Genomic DNA, 14,990 nt, shown 5'->3' on the forward strand with positions numbered 1-14,990 from the left:
CCATTTTGCTTCGTATATAGTCTATATTGAAATCTATAAAAAGACTTATATTTAGGACTCAACGCGCTAATTTAGTAACCTTGCACGGTTTTCATTCGCGAAATCGTTTCTCACGACAGGCAGTAGCTGTCTGTAAAAAATGACGTGTCAGGTTTGTGCTTCGAGAGAAATCTTAAATTTTGCAACCACACAAAAACGTGTCGCTCGTCTTGGCTTCCAAGCAATCAGACCGTACTGGCGTGTTCGCGTCGTTGGCAACGTGGTTCTTCTCCGCTCAGTGCAGCTCAGCTTGGTTATAAAAACAGCACTGAGCTTTCGGGCATGCGCTTTCTGCTTCAGTGGTGTCATCGAGGAGATACTACAGCACAACGAGCCTTTTGTCTTTGAAAATAAAGGGAATAAATACTACTTTCCCCGTCTCATAATGTAAAATGTTTTTTACGTTTTTTGGCGCTAGTACTACACAAGAACGATCGGCAACTACTCTCTCCGTTCCTAAATATTTGTCTTTTTAAAGATTTCAAATGGATTACCACATACGGATGTATATAGACATATTTTAGAGCGTAGATTCACTCATTTTGCTCCGTATGTAGTCACTTATTGAAATCTTTAGAAAGACAAATATTTAGGAACGGAGGGGGTAATACATAGTGAGAAAACAAGCTGTCGAATTATTGTCTGTGAAGGGGCACGGTATTGTATTTGCAGAGGTGAGGTGAAGGGCAAGCAAACTGCCTTCTTCTCGTTGATAGATGATGAACAGACGGTGAAGTCAAACGGAGACAGAGGCCGCATCAGCCAATGTTGCAGCCAACAAATTATTTAATGTACAACGCAGACAAATTATTTCATGTACAACGCAGCCGCAAGCCCTCTCTATCTGATCTTGACTTCACAACAACCAGGAGCAGGAGCACCGCCACTTGCAAAGCTGCTTCAGCTGGAACACCTCAGACCTTCGATGGTGGATCCTGGAAGCCGCAAACCATGTTGGCGGGTACAGCGACATCAATCATCTTTGGGTAAGACAGGTTCAGGTCTGCCCAAGGAGAGACAGGGTAAACGATCAATTCAGCTTCCGTTTAAGAACTGATTGAAATCAGGAGTAGATCAGCTCAATCTGGAAAGTGGACATTCTCGGAAACGAACACAGGTATTTCATGTATTATTAGACGGGGACAGACATGTACTTACTTTCCATGATCGTCTTGAAAGTTTCCTGCAAACAGAACATACAAGACATAGTTAGGAACGAACTGACACCTTTTATGGGGTAGTAAAAAAATAAGGAGTTTTAGCCTAATTAGCGGGTACCTTATCTCTTGATAGTCGGGCATTATAGGCAACCTCCTCTTCGACGGTAGTTACCTGCAAAGAGTATAACTCAAGCGACTTGCAACTTGGTAGCCAAAATTTAAGATGCTGTGTAAGCCACTTACCGTGAAACCTTTGTAGTCATGGGCAGGATAAAGCAGGGTATCCTTCGGTAAAGAGAAAATCTGTTGGGAATAGAGTATTCAGTTAGTTACATCCATTGGGCTGTGTGCATCCACTTGGTGCAGAGGCTCCTAGATCAATAAAATTCTTCTTGCATAATTTAATTATAAATCCATGCATTATGTTGCAGTTTTGTCTGTATGATACAATACAAGATTTCATGTAGTACTTGCCTGTGAATGCACTGATTGGTACAGCTGATCGGAGCTTCCTCCCTGGAATGACACGGAATAAAACGAACTGTCAATACAAAAGCAATTACCTGTGGCCAATCAGAATTTCTCTAAAATTCAAAGTTCAAACATCCACATGCAAGCAGAAATTATGTCTCACTCACAGACCACCACTATGGAGCATAACAGACAATGAATTTCAATGCCTAAAAACTAGTCTTTAGCTCCAAGACACCATTAACACTTTTCTCTTGATGAAGAGTTTCCTTCAGATATGGTTTTCCTGTTTTTTCTGGCTTTTCCATGAGATATGACTTTCCTGTTTTCCAGGTCATGAAGAAGTGAGTGCGGTCACAATATTACCTGGAAGTCTGTCCTTCCGCATGCACGTATAATTAAGGCATCCCCAGTGAAAGCCATCCTTGGTGAGGGTTGATCAGGACTATCACCTGTTACATAAGTCACGCAGCCAGCAGTATGGCCAGGAGTAGCTCGCACCTGGAAAGAATTTCAATGTTTCTGCTATCAGAAATTTCGTCATATCTACCAATACTAGTAGCTTTGACCAGCTAGCCTTATGAGAACATTGCCCTCGAAAGACAAGCCACAACATAAATAATTTGAGTGCTGCTCTTCCCAGCACTTGATTGCATATTTTGTTTATTCTTTAACAGCTTTGGACATGTCACAATTGCAATAAATTCTTAAAAGTAAATTTTGTCATACTCATATCTACCAATACTAGTAGCTTTGATCAGCTAGCTTTATGAGAGCATTTGCCCTCCTCACGGACAAACCCCAACATAAATAATTTGAGTGCTGCTCTTCCCAGCACTTGATTGCACATTTTGTTTATACTTTAGCAACTTTGGATATGTCACAATTGCAATACATTCTTAAAAGTAAGTTTCAATGGTAATACAGAACAATTCCTTCATTGATGAATCAATAATGACAAAGCACTTACGTAAAAACACACTTGCTAAAATCCATATCATATATATTGTTTATTTTCTACAAACAAAATGTAATTCGTTTTTATATAAGTTCAACCTATAAGATTGCACGCTCTTCTAACTTTTACTGCAGGCACAACAGTAATCGTCTTGCTTGTATAAGAAAAACGGCATAGTTAACAATGAAAACTACAAGATGAAACCCTGTGAGATCAAGCTGCACTATCTTGGTCTCAACCTTGTTTGTTTAGTTTGGCTCCTTAGTTTTCTTACTTTGGTAGTTTTGTTGCCAGTTTTGCTATTTTTTAGGTCATTTAGGATGCGACTTTTGTAACCATGGCGACCTTTGCAAGGAACTTCTTAAAAGACAGTCAGACAGAAGAACTCAGTGTTTTCTGTAATTCAGATTAGCTGTTTACACTGGAGACACCGGTGCTAATATTGCGGCGTACATAAACTGCAATTTATACTCCTCCGTTTCTAAATATAAGTCTTTTTAGAGATTTCAATACAAACTATAGACGGATGTATATAGACATATTTTAGAGTGTAGGTTCACCCATTTTGCTCCGTATGTAGTCCCTTATTGGAATCTCTAAAAAGACTTATAGGAACGGAGGAGTATATAGTAACTAGTATATGAAAGAAGAACATGAAGCAAAATTGCATATTAAAATGGTGCTCTACCTCAAGGAAAAGCTTCCCAAAGTATATTTTGTCCCCGTGCTCAACAGAATGGTCGGCTTTTGCTCCACTGGCTTTTGAGATAACAGACTTGGCTCCTGGTAGCTTAGTCTGACAGACATTCCATCAGCTGACCATGTTTTACCAAAGAGAACAAAAATGTTGAAACTCCTAGAAGTTGAATGAAACATCTGGAGAAGTCCAGAAGTGCTTACCTTTATTAGTCCTGTTCCAGTGACGTGATCAGCATGCACATGAGTATTCATAGCGTAGATGAGTTTCAAGCCTAATTCCTTGATAAGATTGAGGTCTCTATCAACTGTTCTGTCAACAGGGTCAATCAACTGGTAGCAAAATAAAAAGTCAGGGAGGAGATTGAAAAGATGCAAACAAGCATAGCTCAAAATCTAATCCATAAATTATGAAGGCACCGGTTGCTCCTGAGTCATGTTCATCTTTCAAAGACACAAATGCTTCTGATCCAGCCAGGAGCTTATCCTGCTAATATGGTCTGTTTTTTCACAAGCATGAAATTTTTTCTCTTGTGTTATTCAAGACATGTATAGGGAAGAGAGCTTCTAAGTTTGCTTTCACTTGAGCCTATTAACAATTGCACAAATAGTTGGTATCTACTCCGTACATTCCACAACAGTTAAACAGACATTTTGGTACTTGAGTGGCATCCAACTCAAAAGAATCTACCCAACTGCATTCAACCAACCAAAATTACTCCTAATAATATGACCCAGTAGGCCAGGGAGTTGCGCTCACCACGGCGGGCTTCTCGGGGTCGCCGACGTCGGCGAGGAGGTAGGTGTAGGTGGAGCTCTCCTTCTCGAACAGCTGCCTGAAGAGGAGCTTGCTGTCGGCGCAAGCGCCGGTGCCGTAGGCCGCCATTGCGAGGGCCGGCAGCGGGGAGATCGGGCGGGGAGCGCAGGAGGCGGAGGCGGCGACCTTGGGCGCGGAGAGCGACCTGGCTGCAGCTGCCAGCTGCGGGATCAGGTGGCGGTATATGCGGAGCGGCACCATTCTCTTTGGTGTATTTTATAAGCAGGTGGTGCGGCAGCGGAAGGGCGAAACGGCGGCAAAGCAAGGCTGGCTTGGTTCTTATCGCGTGGATTTGGACGGCGTCGCCCGCGGCGTGGACCTCGCGGTGGTTCGTGGAGGGCTGCTATGGATGATAATATAAAGAAGTAGCGGCGAGGCGATGGGCGCGATGGCGTGACGAGATCGGCGACGAGGTGCCCGGTGGCCGGTAGGGATGGGATGGGATGCGAGGACGAACGGATGATGATGGGGTTGCCGAGGTGGAGATGCCGGATCCCGGGTACATGATTTTGGCACTTTTTTTGCTATGCCAACGCTGCTGGTTCAGGCATCGAACTTCCACGCAACATTTTCAGAAACAAACCAAGTAGTAATACCAGTCTTTAAAATTTAGAACTTGGACTCGATTGATGCTGAGTATGCAGCAATTTTGTATATATTATAAATTATAAATAAAGAGGTACTCCTAGTGCGGTACTACTAGCTTTCGTTTGTCTGCAACTTTGTTTCGCACCAGGGAGCATCTGACAAATCACAAACACTAATCCGAAGCTTGTGACTTCTGACAAGTGCTCCCTCTGTATACTAATATAAAAGCGTTTAGATCACTACTTTAATAATTTAAACATTCTTATATTAGATTTCGAAAGAAGTATTAAGAAGAGTTTGTGATGTATGACCTCATTTATTACGCATAGTGCTTGTGCAAAATGGTACTACTATCGATGAAGCACTCACGTGCATGTGTGCCCAAAAGTGCTACACCTACGTACACTTACGTTCTCACCTTACATGAACTTCCTAACTAATCTCTCCACCCCCGATTTCAACTGGGTGGGCCTCCCTTCTCTAATTTCGCCCAACCAAAAGATGCCACCTGGCCTATTACGTTAATTACGTAAGACTGATTACGTAGATGTAGCATTGCTGATGTTTGCCTCTGGTACGCACGTAGTTGTTCACACTGTCCAATTAATCAGCAATTCAGATCACTATCAGCAACCTCTTGGTAGACTCGCACGATAGCATGCGTTCTTGTCAGAGGCAAACTAGGCGCGTCCTGACGCACTTCCGTGGGTGCATACCAGCAGTGAAAAGGTTCAATTAGTGTAGCAAACCTGGTTCACTGATTTAGCTCCGTAGTATTATTATATTGCAAATTGCGGAGAGATGCCAACAACGCCGGAAGGTGTATCTGAACTTTATATTGCACTTGCAAGCCCGTGCAGCACACGATAGCACAATAATAATAGTATTAAATAAAAGCTCATTCATCTAGCTGGACTTATGAACCAACAAAAAACATCATATAAAAATTTCAGATGCAAGATTTTACTGGATATTTACACGGAAAATATTCCAGTAAGATTTACGAACCTCTCTAGTTGCGAATTGCAATGCATAGACAAGCATCTAATCGTATAATAAATGCTTTGTCATCCGAAAATCTAATAATACAAATGAGCCATAATCATCCCAAGCATCTGATAAAGTTACATTCATGTGACTCAAATTGATTATACAAGTACAATGTTTCGTTTCGTGGCAGAAAAAGTACTTATTCCATTCACGAAATCCTTAAGTATGCACACACAATGGAATCAATTATATCCATATTACATCACGAAAACAAGTATTTTGTATTACGACTTAAAAGAAAGTACACTCATATTACATCGCAAACAAGCGTATTATTTTTGAAAACCTGACAGGAGCAACAGCAGATAGTTTTGCAAATTACAACATGTGCGACTTGCGGAAACGTCTTACCTCGATGTGAGGGGACGTGTTGCATGTTATAGGCAGGGGCGCAGGATCCCTGATAGCGCATACATACGGTTGAGAGAGAATCGGGAGTACAACTTGGAGGAGAAGAATAGGAGAGGTAAGGCTAAGCTAGTTACAACAGAAAAGAGATAACAAGCCGGCCTAACAACCTCTCTACGTATCTATGTTGATCTCCACGAAATACTTGAGTCATGTACGTATACGCCTTGTTTGACACCCTCCCTTAATCACAACTTCATTAAGTTGAGATTATGCTTGAAGTCTTCGAAACTCCTTATAGGCAAGGCTTTTGTAAACCCATCTCCCACTTGATTCCGTGAATGGACGAAACGAATGTCCAAGAGTTTATCCGCAACTCTTTCTCTGACAAAATGAAAATCTATCTCAATGTGTTTTGTTCTAGCATGAAACACTGGATTTGCAGACAGGTAGGTGGCGCCAAGGTTATCACACCATAAGCATGGAGCCTGGGAGCTTTTCACACCCAACTCCTTTAAGATAGACGGTACCCATATGATTTCTGCCGTTGCATTGGCCAAAGCCTTGTATTCTGCTTCAGTACTAGACCTAGAGACTATAGCTTGTTTTGTGGCACACCATGATATGAGATTGGGTCCAGAAAATACTGCAAAGCCACCAGTTGAGCATCTGTCATCCAAACATCCTGCCCAATCTGAGTCAGAAAAAGCACTGACAAGAGTAGAAGGTGACTTGCTGAAATTTAGACCAATATTCAGAGTATATTTGACATATCTGACCTTGGCAGCAATCATGTGAACTGTAGTGGGTGCATGTAGGAACTGACATACTTTGTTGACAGCAAAGGAGATGTCTGGCCTGGTCAATGTTAAGTACTGAAGTGCACCTACAAGACTTCTGTATTTTGTACTGTCCTCTGGACTTAAGAGTGTTCCCTCTGTAAGAGATAATTTTTCTATACTAGAGAGAGGAGTGGGTGTGGGTTTACAACCTTGCAAGCCTGCCTTCCTTACCAAATCTGTTGCATATTTTTCCTGAGAGAGATGTAACCCATCCTTGTGCTGCTTCACCTCAATTCCTAGGAAGTAATGTAATTCTCCTAGATCCTTGAGAGCAAATTCTGCACCTAAATCCTTCAAGAGTCCTGATATTGCCTCATCAGATGAGCTTGTGACAATAATATCATCAACATATATAAAGACAAACATGGAGGTGTTGAACTTGTTATAAATGAACAAGGAGGTGTCAGATTTGGAAGGGACAAAACCAAGTGTCTGCGTCTTTTTACTGAGACGGGAATACCATGCCCTTGGAGCTTGTTAATGCTTTATCTAACTTGCACACATGAGAAGGTGTACGTTTGTTTTCAAACCCAAGAGGTTGTTTCATGTACACTTCCTATTCCAGAACACCATGGAGGAACGCGTCCTGTACATCTAGCTGTCGAAGGCTCCATCCCCTGAAAACAGCAATAGACAACACAAGACGAATGGTAGCAGCTTTTACAACTGAACTAAAGGTGTCCTCATAGTCTATGCCATACCGTTGTTTGAAGCCTTTCGCAACAAGTCTAGCCTTATAACAATCAATGGTTCTGTCAGACTTTCTCTTAATTCTGAATACCCACTTGCAATCAATGAGGTTTTTACCTTGATGTGGAGGAACCAAGTGCCATGTTTTGTTTCTCTCAAGAGCCTTATATTCTTCAAACATTGCCTTTTTCCACTTTTCATCACCGAGAGCCTCTTCAATTGTGTGGGGCTCACCTGGTTCACCTGTAGAACAAACTAGGCCATATTTGGTTATGTTTTTATAATTTTTCGGTTGAATTACCCCTTGCTGTAGCCTTGTGCGGCGTTGCGGTGTTGCAGCAGGATCCGTAGCCGCAGAGGATCCCGCAGGAGCCAAGTCAGCAGCAGCGCCCGAGGAGGATCCGCCTGCCACTGCCGGTTCGATGCGAACGGGGTCTTCTGTGGTGGCGACTCGAGGCGATGGTGAGGAAGGGGCCGCAGAAGATCCGGGGCAGCCGCTCGGCTCATCATGAGCCCGTGATGGCGCGGGCCTGTCAGAATCAGGGGTTGGTCCCGCGTCCGCCTGACATGTGAAGACGCGCCGCTTGTAGCAGACCGGTTGGTCCACGAAGCGCGTGCGGTCCGGGCCACCGTCGAACTGCTGTGTGGCAGCAGAAGATTGGCGCGGGTTGGGAGGCGCGTCTCGCCCTGTCGGAGAACGCCGCGCGTCATGCAGCGGGTCGCTGGCGCCCGTGCGCCTGGCGCGTCTGGCCCGTCTGGCGCGGGCGTGCGTCTGGCGGCTGGCACGGATCCCGGAAACGATTGCCTGGGCATCTGCAGCTCCGATCCCGAGGGGGGTATGCTCCCCATGCCACGACACATGCGATGTAGCCCGTTTGGGTTGATTTCTGCACCGTTTGTGTTGATTTCTTCACCATTTTCATCTCTGTTTCCACTGTTTGGTGCTCCTGTAACATCATCAGATGACTCATACGCAGTGTTAAGAGGGTTAGCCAACATATGATCATCACAATTATTAACGCCCCCTTGATCATAACCGGAGAGACTAGGAGGGAGCAATAGAATTTCTTTTTGGAGTAGGGCACCGGCGTTAGGATGAAGATCTGAAAAGGGGAATTTGGTCTCATCGAAAACAACATCCCGTGAGATGTAGACTCGACCAGTGGAGATGTCAAGGCATTTTACACCCTTGTGTTGGGCACTGTACCCAAGAAAAGCACATTGCATGGATCTAAACATGAGCTTATGTTTGTTGTAAGGGCGTAGGTTAGGCCAGCACGCACACCCAAACACACGAAGTGTGGAATAGTCCGGCTTGACATGAAGAAGTCATTCTAATGGAGTTTCATTATTTATGACTCGACTAGGGAGCATGTTGATAATGTGGACAGCGGTAAGAAACGCCTCATCATAAAACTTTAGTGGCATGGACGCATGAGCTAGAAGCACAAGGCCAACCTCAACAATGTGACGGTGTTTGCGTTCGGCCGAGCCGTTTTGTTGGTGAGCATGAGGGCACGACACATGGTGTGAGATGCCAAGGGTTTGGAAGAAGGAGTTCAACTTCTCGTACTCCCCTCCCCAATCGGATTGGACAACAATGATTTTGGAATCAAACTTACGCTCAACAAGTGCTTGAAAGTTTTTTAACACTTGAAAAACGTCGGATCTTTTCTTAAGATAGATCCAAGAAAATTTGTTGTAGTCATCAATAAAGCTTACGTAGTATGTGTGTCTACCAACAGAGCTAGGGGCCAGACCCCACACATCAGAAAAATTAATTGCAATGGTCGAGTAGAAACACTAGTAGAAATTGGATAAGGTAATTGATGACTTTTAGCTCGTTGACAAGAATCACAAATAGTTTCAACATTGCGTTCACCAACATACGGGAGCTTATTTTTCCTAAGAAGTTTTTCAACTAAAGCAAAAGAAGCATGTCCTAAACGATCGTGCCATCGTGTTGACGAGAGTTTGACAACACCAAAAGCTTGTTTATTGAATCTTGTGCGCTCCAGAATCAACGGGTAAAGCCCTCGAACACATCTACCGCGATAGAGAATTCTCCTCGTGGGCTGATCCTTGATCAAAAAGAAACATCGATGAAATTCAAGAAAAACATGATTATCAAGGGCAATCCTATGAACAGAAAGGAGACTTTTATTGGCACTAGGAACATGCAAGATTTTCTTAAGATGAATTTTTCTATGAGGGGTATTAAAAATTGAGTGACCAATGTGGTTTATCCTCATACCTTCACCACTAGCTGTGTGGATTTGGTCCTTGCCGCGGTATTTCTCCTTCATGGTCACTATTGACACCAGATTTTTGCACGGTCAAGAACTTATTTAAGATGGCCTTAAATGAAGAAGTGATCTACATGAAAGAGTTCCGTATTGTTGATATGAACATCTTTGAAGTTTGGGTCATCACCGTCCGATTTCATCTTGAAGGCCGAAACTATGCTCAAAGTACTAAGATCTTATATTCAGGGTACAGTTTGGCCGATTAAGCCTCCAAGACGACCTCAAATGGAAAAATGATCTACACAGGCTGCCTTCGTCTCGTCGAAACGATTGATTTTGATATAAAAATTGTCTAAATCCGAATTCGTATGCAAAAGTTAGAGCAATCGAAGTGCAGCCCTGTCACGAGGCGAGATGTGGCGCGCCCCACCACACACATGTCTGATGGGTAGCGCGAGGGAATAGCCTGTTTTGCGTGACTGATTTGACCCTGAAGATGACCTCTGATTAAAAAACGTTCAACATGAAAGTTGTTCGTCTCGCCGAAGCGATTAAATTTTCTTTTGGGTGCATTTTCATCAGAGATCGTTTACTACCATAAGAATGACCCGCAAGGTGCGGTCAGTTTAAACCGAACAGTTTTGAAAAGTTTGGATAAAACCAATCCGAATTTGACTAGGGTTTTGGACGTGAATCCAAGCCTTTTCCTTGCACGGGAAGTCCAGCCGCCTCTTATATACCTAAGGGGTGACGGCCGATTGAACAACACACAATCGATCAAATCAATCTATCCACTTTTATCTTTTATCTTTTCTCCTTAACCCTAGTTCTTCTTCTTCCTCGTTCTTCGTCTGTTCTTCTTGTTGCAAGGCAGCGAACCTCGAGGCCCTAGGGGCGATCAGGTCGACCTTAGGGCAGCCCATAGCCGCCGCGCGCCCTGACGGGGTCCCTCCCGGGCGTGTGGGGTTTCGGGTTCTCAAAAGCACCCACCGGATTGCCTGCGTACCGCGCTTCCGGCCGGGTCTCCTTCGACGTGAGCTGCGGTGCATCACCCCCAGCGTCGAGGGTACACGGTGATGTGTTCGTGTGCGAACACACTTTTTGGCGACTCCGCTGGGGACGAAGCTTCGAACGGTCTCCAGCCCGTTCTTGCTACGAAGAGATCGTCATCTAGGATTTGCAATCTACGAAGGTAACATGAATACCCAATTCACTTATGTAGATGCAAATAATGCATATGTTGTTGCTAGATCGTCCAATGAGCATATTGTACCGGCTAGCCCTAGTTTTATCAATCATGCATCTAATTATGTGCAACAGCCGATTCAGAATAATCTTCATGCTTCAACTTCATATAATTTTAGCAACATGCAACATATGTATCCCAACTCCCATGCATCGGCAACCCCACAAATCTATATGCCGATGAACGACATGATGAGTTTGGTTAATCATGTTGAGACACCCCATGTAGGAACTTCCAATAGTATGCAACAAAGTGTTTCAAATTTTTATTCATCGGCAAATAACTTGCAGTATGTTAATCCAAACGTGCCCGTGGATAGGGGAATTGGCCATGCTACTACTAGTTATTCGGCCAATTACCCTCAAACATCATATGCTACACCTCATGCTACTTATTTTCTGGCACCATGCGCAACTGTTGATGTCCATAATTCGGCTCCGCACCTTCATGGTCATGGCCGAATAAGTGAAACTTCTACAGCAGCACAAATGCCTTCACCTACTACTGTGGCATATCATGTCCCCCCAACACAATTACAGAATTTCGGTGATATGTCGTTACCAAAAGAGTCTAAAAGTGTCGGGGGGCAATTCTATCCAGATTGGGTCATTAAGAAAAATCTTACGTCTTTTTAGGACGAATGCAATGTTGTTCTACATGAATTAATAAAAGATGGAAAGCCTATTAATTCTACTGCAATCCAAGCTAGATTATGCCAAAAAGAGAAAGCATTGGGTCTGGATAGAATTGTCAAAAAAGGTGGTGATTCGTATAACAAAGTTAATTCGGCTATTGAAAAGACCGAATCAAATATTATGTATGCCGAATCTGTTCTAGAAAAACAGGACGACAAGGTGTTGGAGAGCTATTCGAAAGAGGAACAACATATCATTCAAGTAACACAACCATCATGCTCTCCCAACGTGTTTGAAAAGGTATGTCTAGCAAGTGATTTACCTATCTTCCGATTTGGTCGCAACTTTATTGTTGATGCTTCTATAAGAAAAATTCTCATATGTAATTTTGGAAGACCAATGAAGAAGGGAAATTTACTTGTTAGCAATAAAACTCTTATAGAGCATATCGGTCAACCTATTGTGCCATTTATAAAGACTGATAGTGACCTATTATTGCAGCCAAAGTTTTCCCCATTGCTTTATCAAAATTTAATTGGGTAGCTTTTCTTGTTTCATACTTGGCTTGCACTTGGTCTCAACTGAGACATGTATGTTCTAAATATCTTCATTTCAGAAATTTAAAGCCAAGGTTAAATTCTATTGAGAAAACCGATGGTAATATAATATCTTATCCAAAGACATCGGAGATAGAGTGGAAAACACAATGCATAGCCGAATGGGGAGATTCCAAATCTGAACCATTCGTTTGCTTATCTCCAAAGCCGTTCACACAACAAGATCAGCAAGAAAACAAGAAGTATACCTTCAATTCAAGCATGTGTGATCAAATATTTGATTTGTTGCTGAAAAATAATTACATTACAATTCTTGATCACATGTTAAGCCATCAATCCAAGGACGAATGTATTGTAAGTTGCATGATTCGTCCAAGCATAATTTTGAGGATTGCAACATGTTTCGTCAAATAGTTAAATCAGCCATTGAAAAAGGACGATTGAAGTTTTTTGAAACACCAAGAGATGACCAGTCTATTCCGATTGGTCCCGATGGCAAAAAGTTTTTGCATCGGCTGCTTCAAGCCGATCCATTTAAAGAGAAGGTAAAAACTGCAGGTGATGGGATCAAGCTTTCAAGTAAAGAAGTTGTTGAAGAGCATAATGAACATAATCTTGAGGGCAAGAATTCCATCGAAGCTACAATGGAGACGCCAAGGACTGGGGGCCAGCAAGCAAATCCAATGATCGATGAAAGCAAACCAAAAGAAAACAAAGGCCGAAAGCGCAAGTGTAAGAGATCAAAAATCACCTTCGTTGAACTATTGGAAAAATATCAAAAGAAGAGTGAAGAGAAGAATACTAACCAGCCAAATCATGCAAAGAAACCAAGATCACCCCCAAGGCGCAAATATGAGGATTGGTATTGGCAAAGTGAGAATTTTAATGCAACATATTCATATCCTTATTTTGGGCTGCCAATGCCAATGCCGTGGATGCCTCCCTACGCTCATATAGATCCATATCCATCATGGGACAGGTATGATACAAGGGCACATTCTCCATCTTATTTTAGACCATCTCACCAATATTATGCAGCTCCGAGAAGATCAACATTTGAACAATCACATGTTAAAGACCGTTTCAATCATAAGGAATCGACCCAGAGCTCAAGGAAGAAGAAAGAGGTGGTCAAGCAAGTTTACCGTGTTAAAAGAGATGGTCGTAAGAGTGCAACTTCAGATTTGATCTCAAATGAAAAAGAGCCAATTAATGTGTTGGCGTTGGCTACTAAAGACAATGAGACAAAGCAACCAATTATTGAGAGTCGAAGTGCCAAATCTGAAGAAAAGAAGTTGAGAGTGCACAAGGCCAAAAAGGAATTGCCATTGGTCAAAATAGAATCACAGCCGAGATGCCTGCTCGGCTTATCGTATTGGCAAAAGAAGAAATTACAAAAACTTATTGCACAAGAACTTGAAGAAAGGAACATGGCATGGGTTCCCAAAGGAGGTGCTCAAAATAAGAATTATGTGCAAGCTTCCATTACAAGAAGTGCGGCAAAGGTGAAGAAGGAAAAGAGTGAAAACTATGAAGGACCAAGCCGAAGGTTTCAACATCTTTGGTCTACACATTATCCATATTCTTCAGCTATGCCATTAACGCCTATGCCATGGAATTCGTCATCAAGTATGATTGGTAACCCTCAATGGGCTTATTTTAATCCATGGATGCAATATAATTTCTTACATCATGAAAGGGTATTACCAAGTCACTATACATTTGATTAGCTACAAGTTTGTTGCTGATCCAAAGGGCCGAAATACTTGATTTTTCATTTAATTTGTTTATTTCGGCTATATGTGCTTTGAATGAAGTTTACATGGTAATGGCCGATATTTATCTATCGTCCTAAGAGTATGTCAATGCATGGCCGGTGTAGTATTCTAACATCGTTCTTAGTTCGATTGCAGAGCGAGACAAGGTATGTGCTCATGGAAATTTATATGTATGCCTATATTATGATTGAATAGAGTTGAGACATCATGACCGATGTCATTGAATATATGCTGCATAGACCAATTCATAGCTGCAGAATTGGTTAGTGGGCTTATACTTTGTTTGGATATGATTTGGCTTATGCATCTTTTAGATCTATAAAAGGCCAAATCATAGCTGATTTTATTACTGAACATCGGATTAATGTCATGCATAATATTGATATTAGCCTTGTCTCTCTAGTACTATGGACATTATGTTTTGATGGTATAATTCATAGCAATGGCCAAAGTGTTGGTGTTGTTTATATATCAACTCATGGTGCTGTTTTTTGAAAGCCTCGTGCCGTTTAGAGTATTTTTGCACAATAATCAGGCCAAATATGAAGCATTGTTATTCGGTTTAGAAATGTTGTTTGCCATAGGTGATACACATACTGAGGCTTTTGGTGATTCGTTATTAGTAGTGCAACTAATATCCAAAGTTTTTCAATGTTTTGACGAATCACTTCATGTTTATCTTGATAAATGTCTAGATATAATTTCTACTTTGGTTTATTTTAGCATTGCTTATATATCTAGACATGATAATTGGAGATAGTTGGCTTAGTAAGCATCCGGCTACCACGTCGGTCATGGTGTATTGCACATCTATCAATAGCCGATGCTTATTCTTGCCAACATAGGTAAGGCCGAATTGGAGCTCACCA

General features: G+C 42.3%; 1 protein-coding gene across 1 annotated transcript; it reads right to left on the minus strand.

Moving 5' to 3' along the window:
- Nucleotides 1-674: 674 nt before the first annotated feature.
- Nucleotides 675-4,633, minus strand: LOC123078759 (persulfide dioxygenase ETHE1 homolog, mitochondrial). Its single transcript, XM_044501364.1, has 9 exons — nucleotides 4,085-4,633; nucleotides 3,529-3,657; nucleotides 3,317-3,424; nucleotides 2,037-2,171; nucleotides 1,674-1,715; nucleotides 1,443-1,502; nucleotides 1,318-1,371; nucleotides 1,198-1,222; nucleotides 675-1,042 (listed from the first exon to the last, which is right to left on the minus strand). The coding sequence occupies exons 1-9, from the start codon at nucleotides 4,340-4,342 to the stop codon at nucleotides 954-956; spliced, it is 900 nt and encodes a 299-aa protein (XP_044357299.1). The 5' UTR covers nucleotides 4,343-4,633; the 3' UTR covers nucleotides 675-953.
- Between the last annotated feature and the right edge of the window lie 10,357 nt (nucleotides 4,634-14,990).

The sequence above is a fragment of the Triticum aestivum genome, chromosome 3D (assembly GCF_018294505.1).
Source record: "Triticum aestivum cultivar Chinese Spring chromosome 3D, IWGSC CS RefSeq v2.1, whole genome shotgun sequence".
Taxonomy (NCBI): Eukaryota; Viridiplantae; Streptophyta; class Magnoliopsida; order Poales; family Poaceae; genus Triticum; species Triticum aestivum.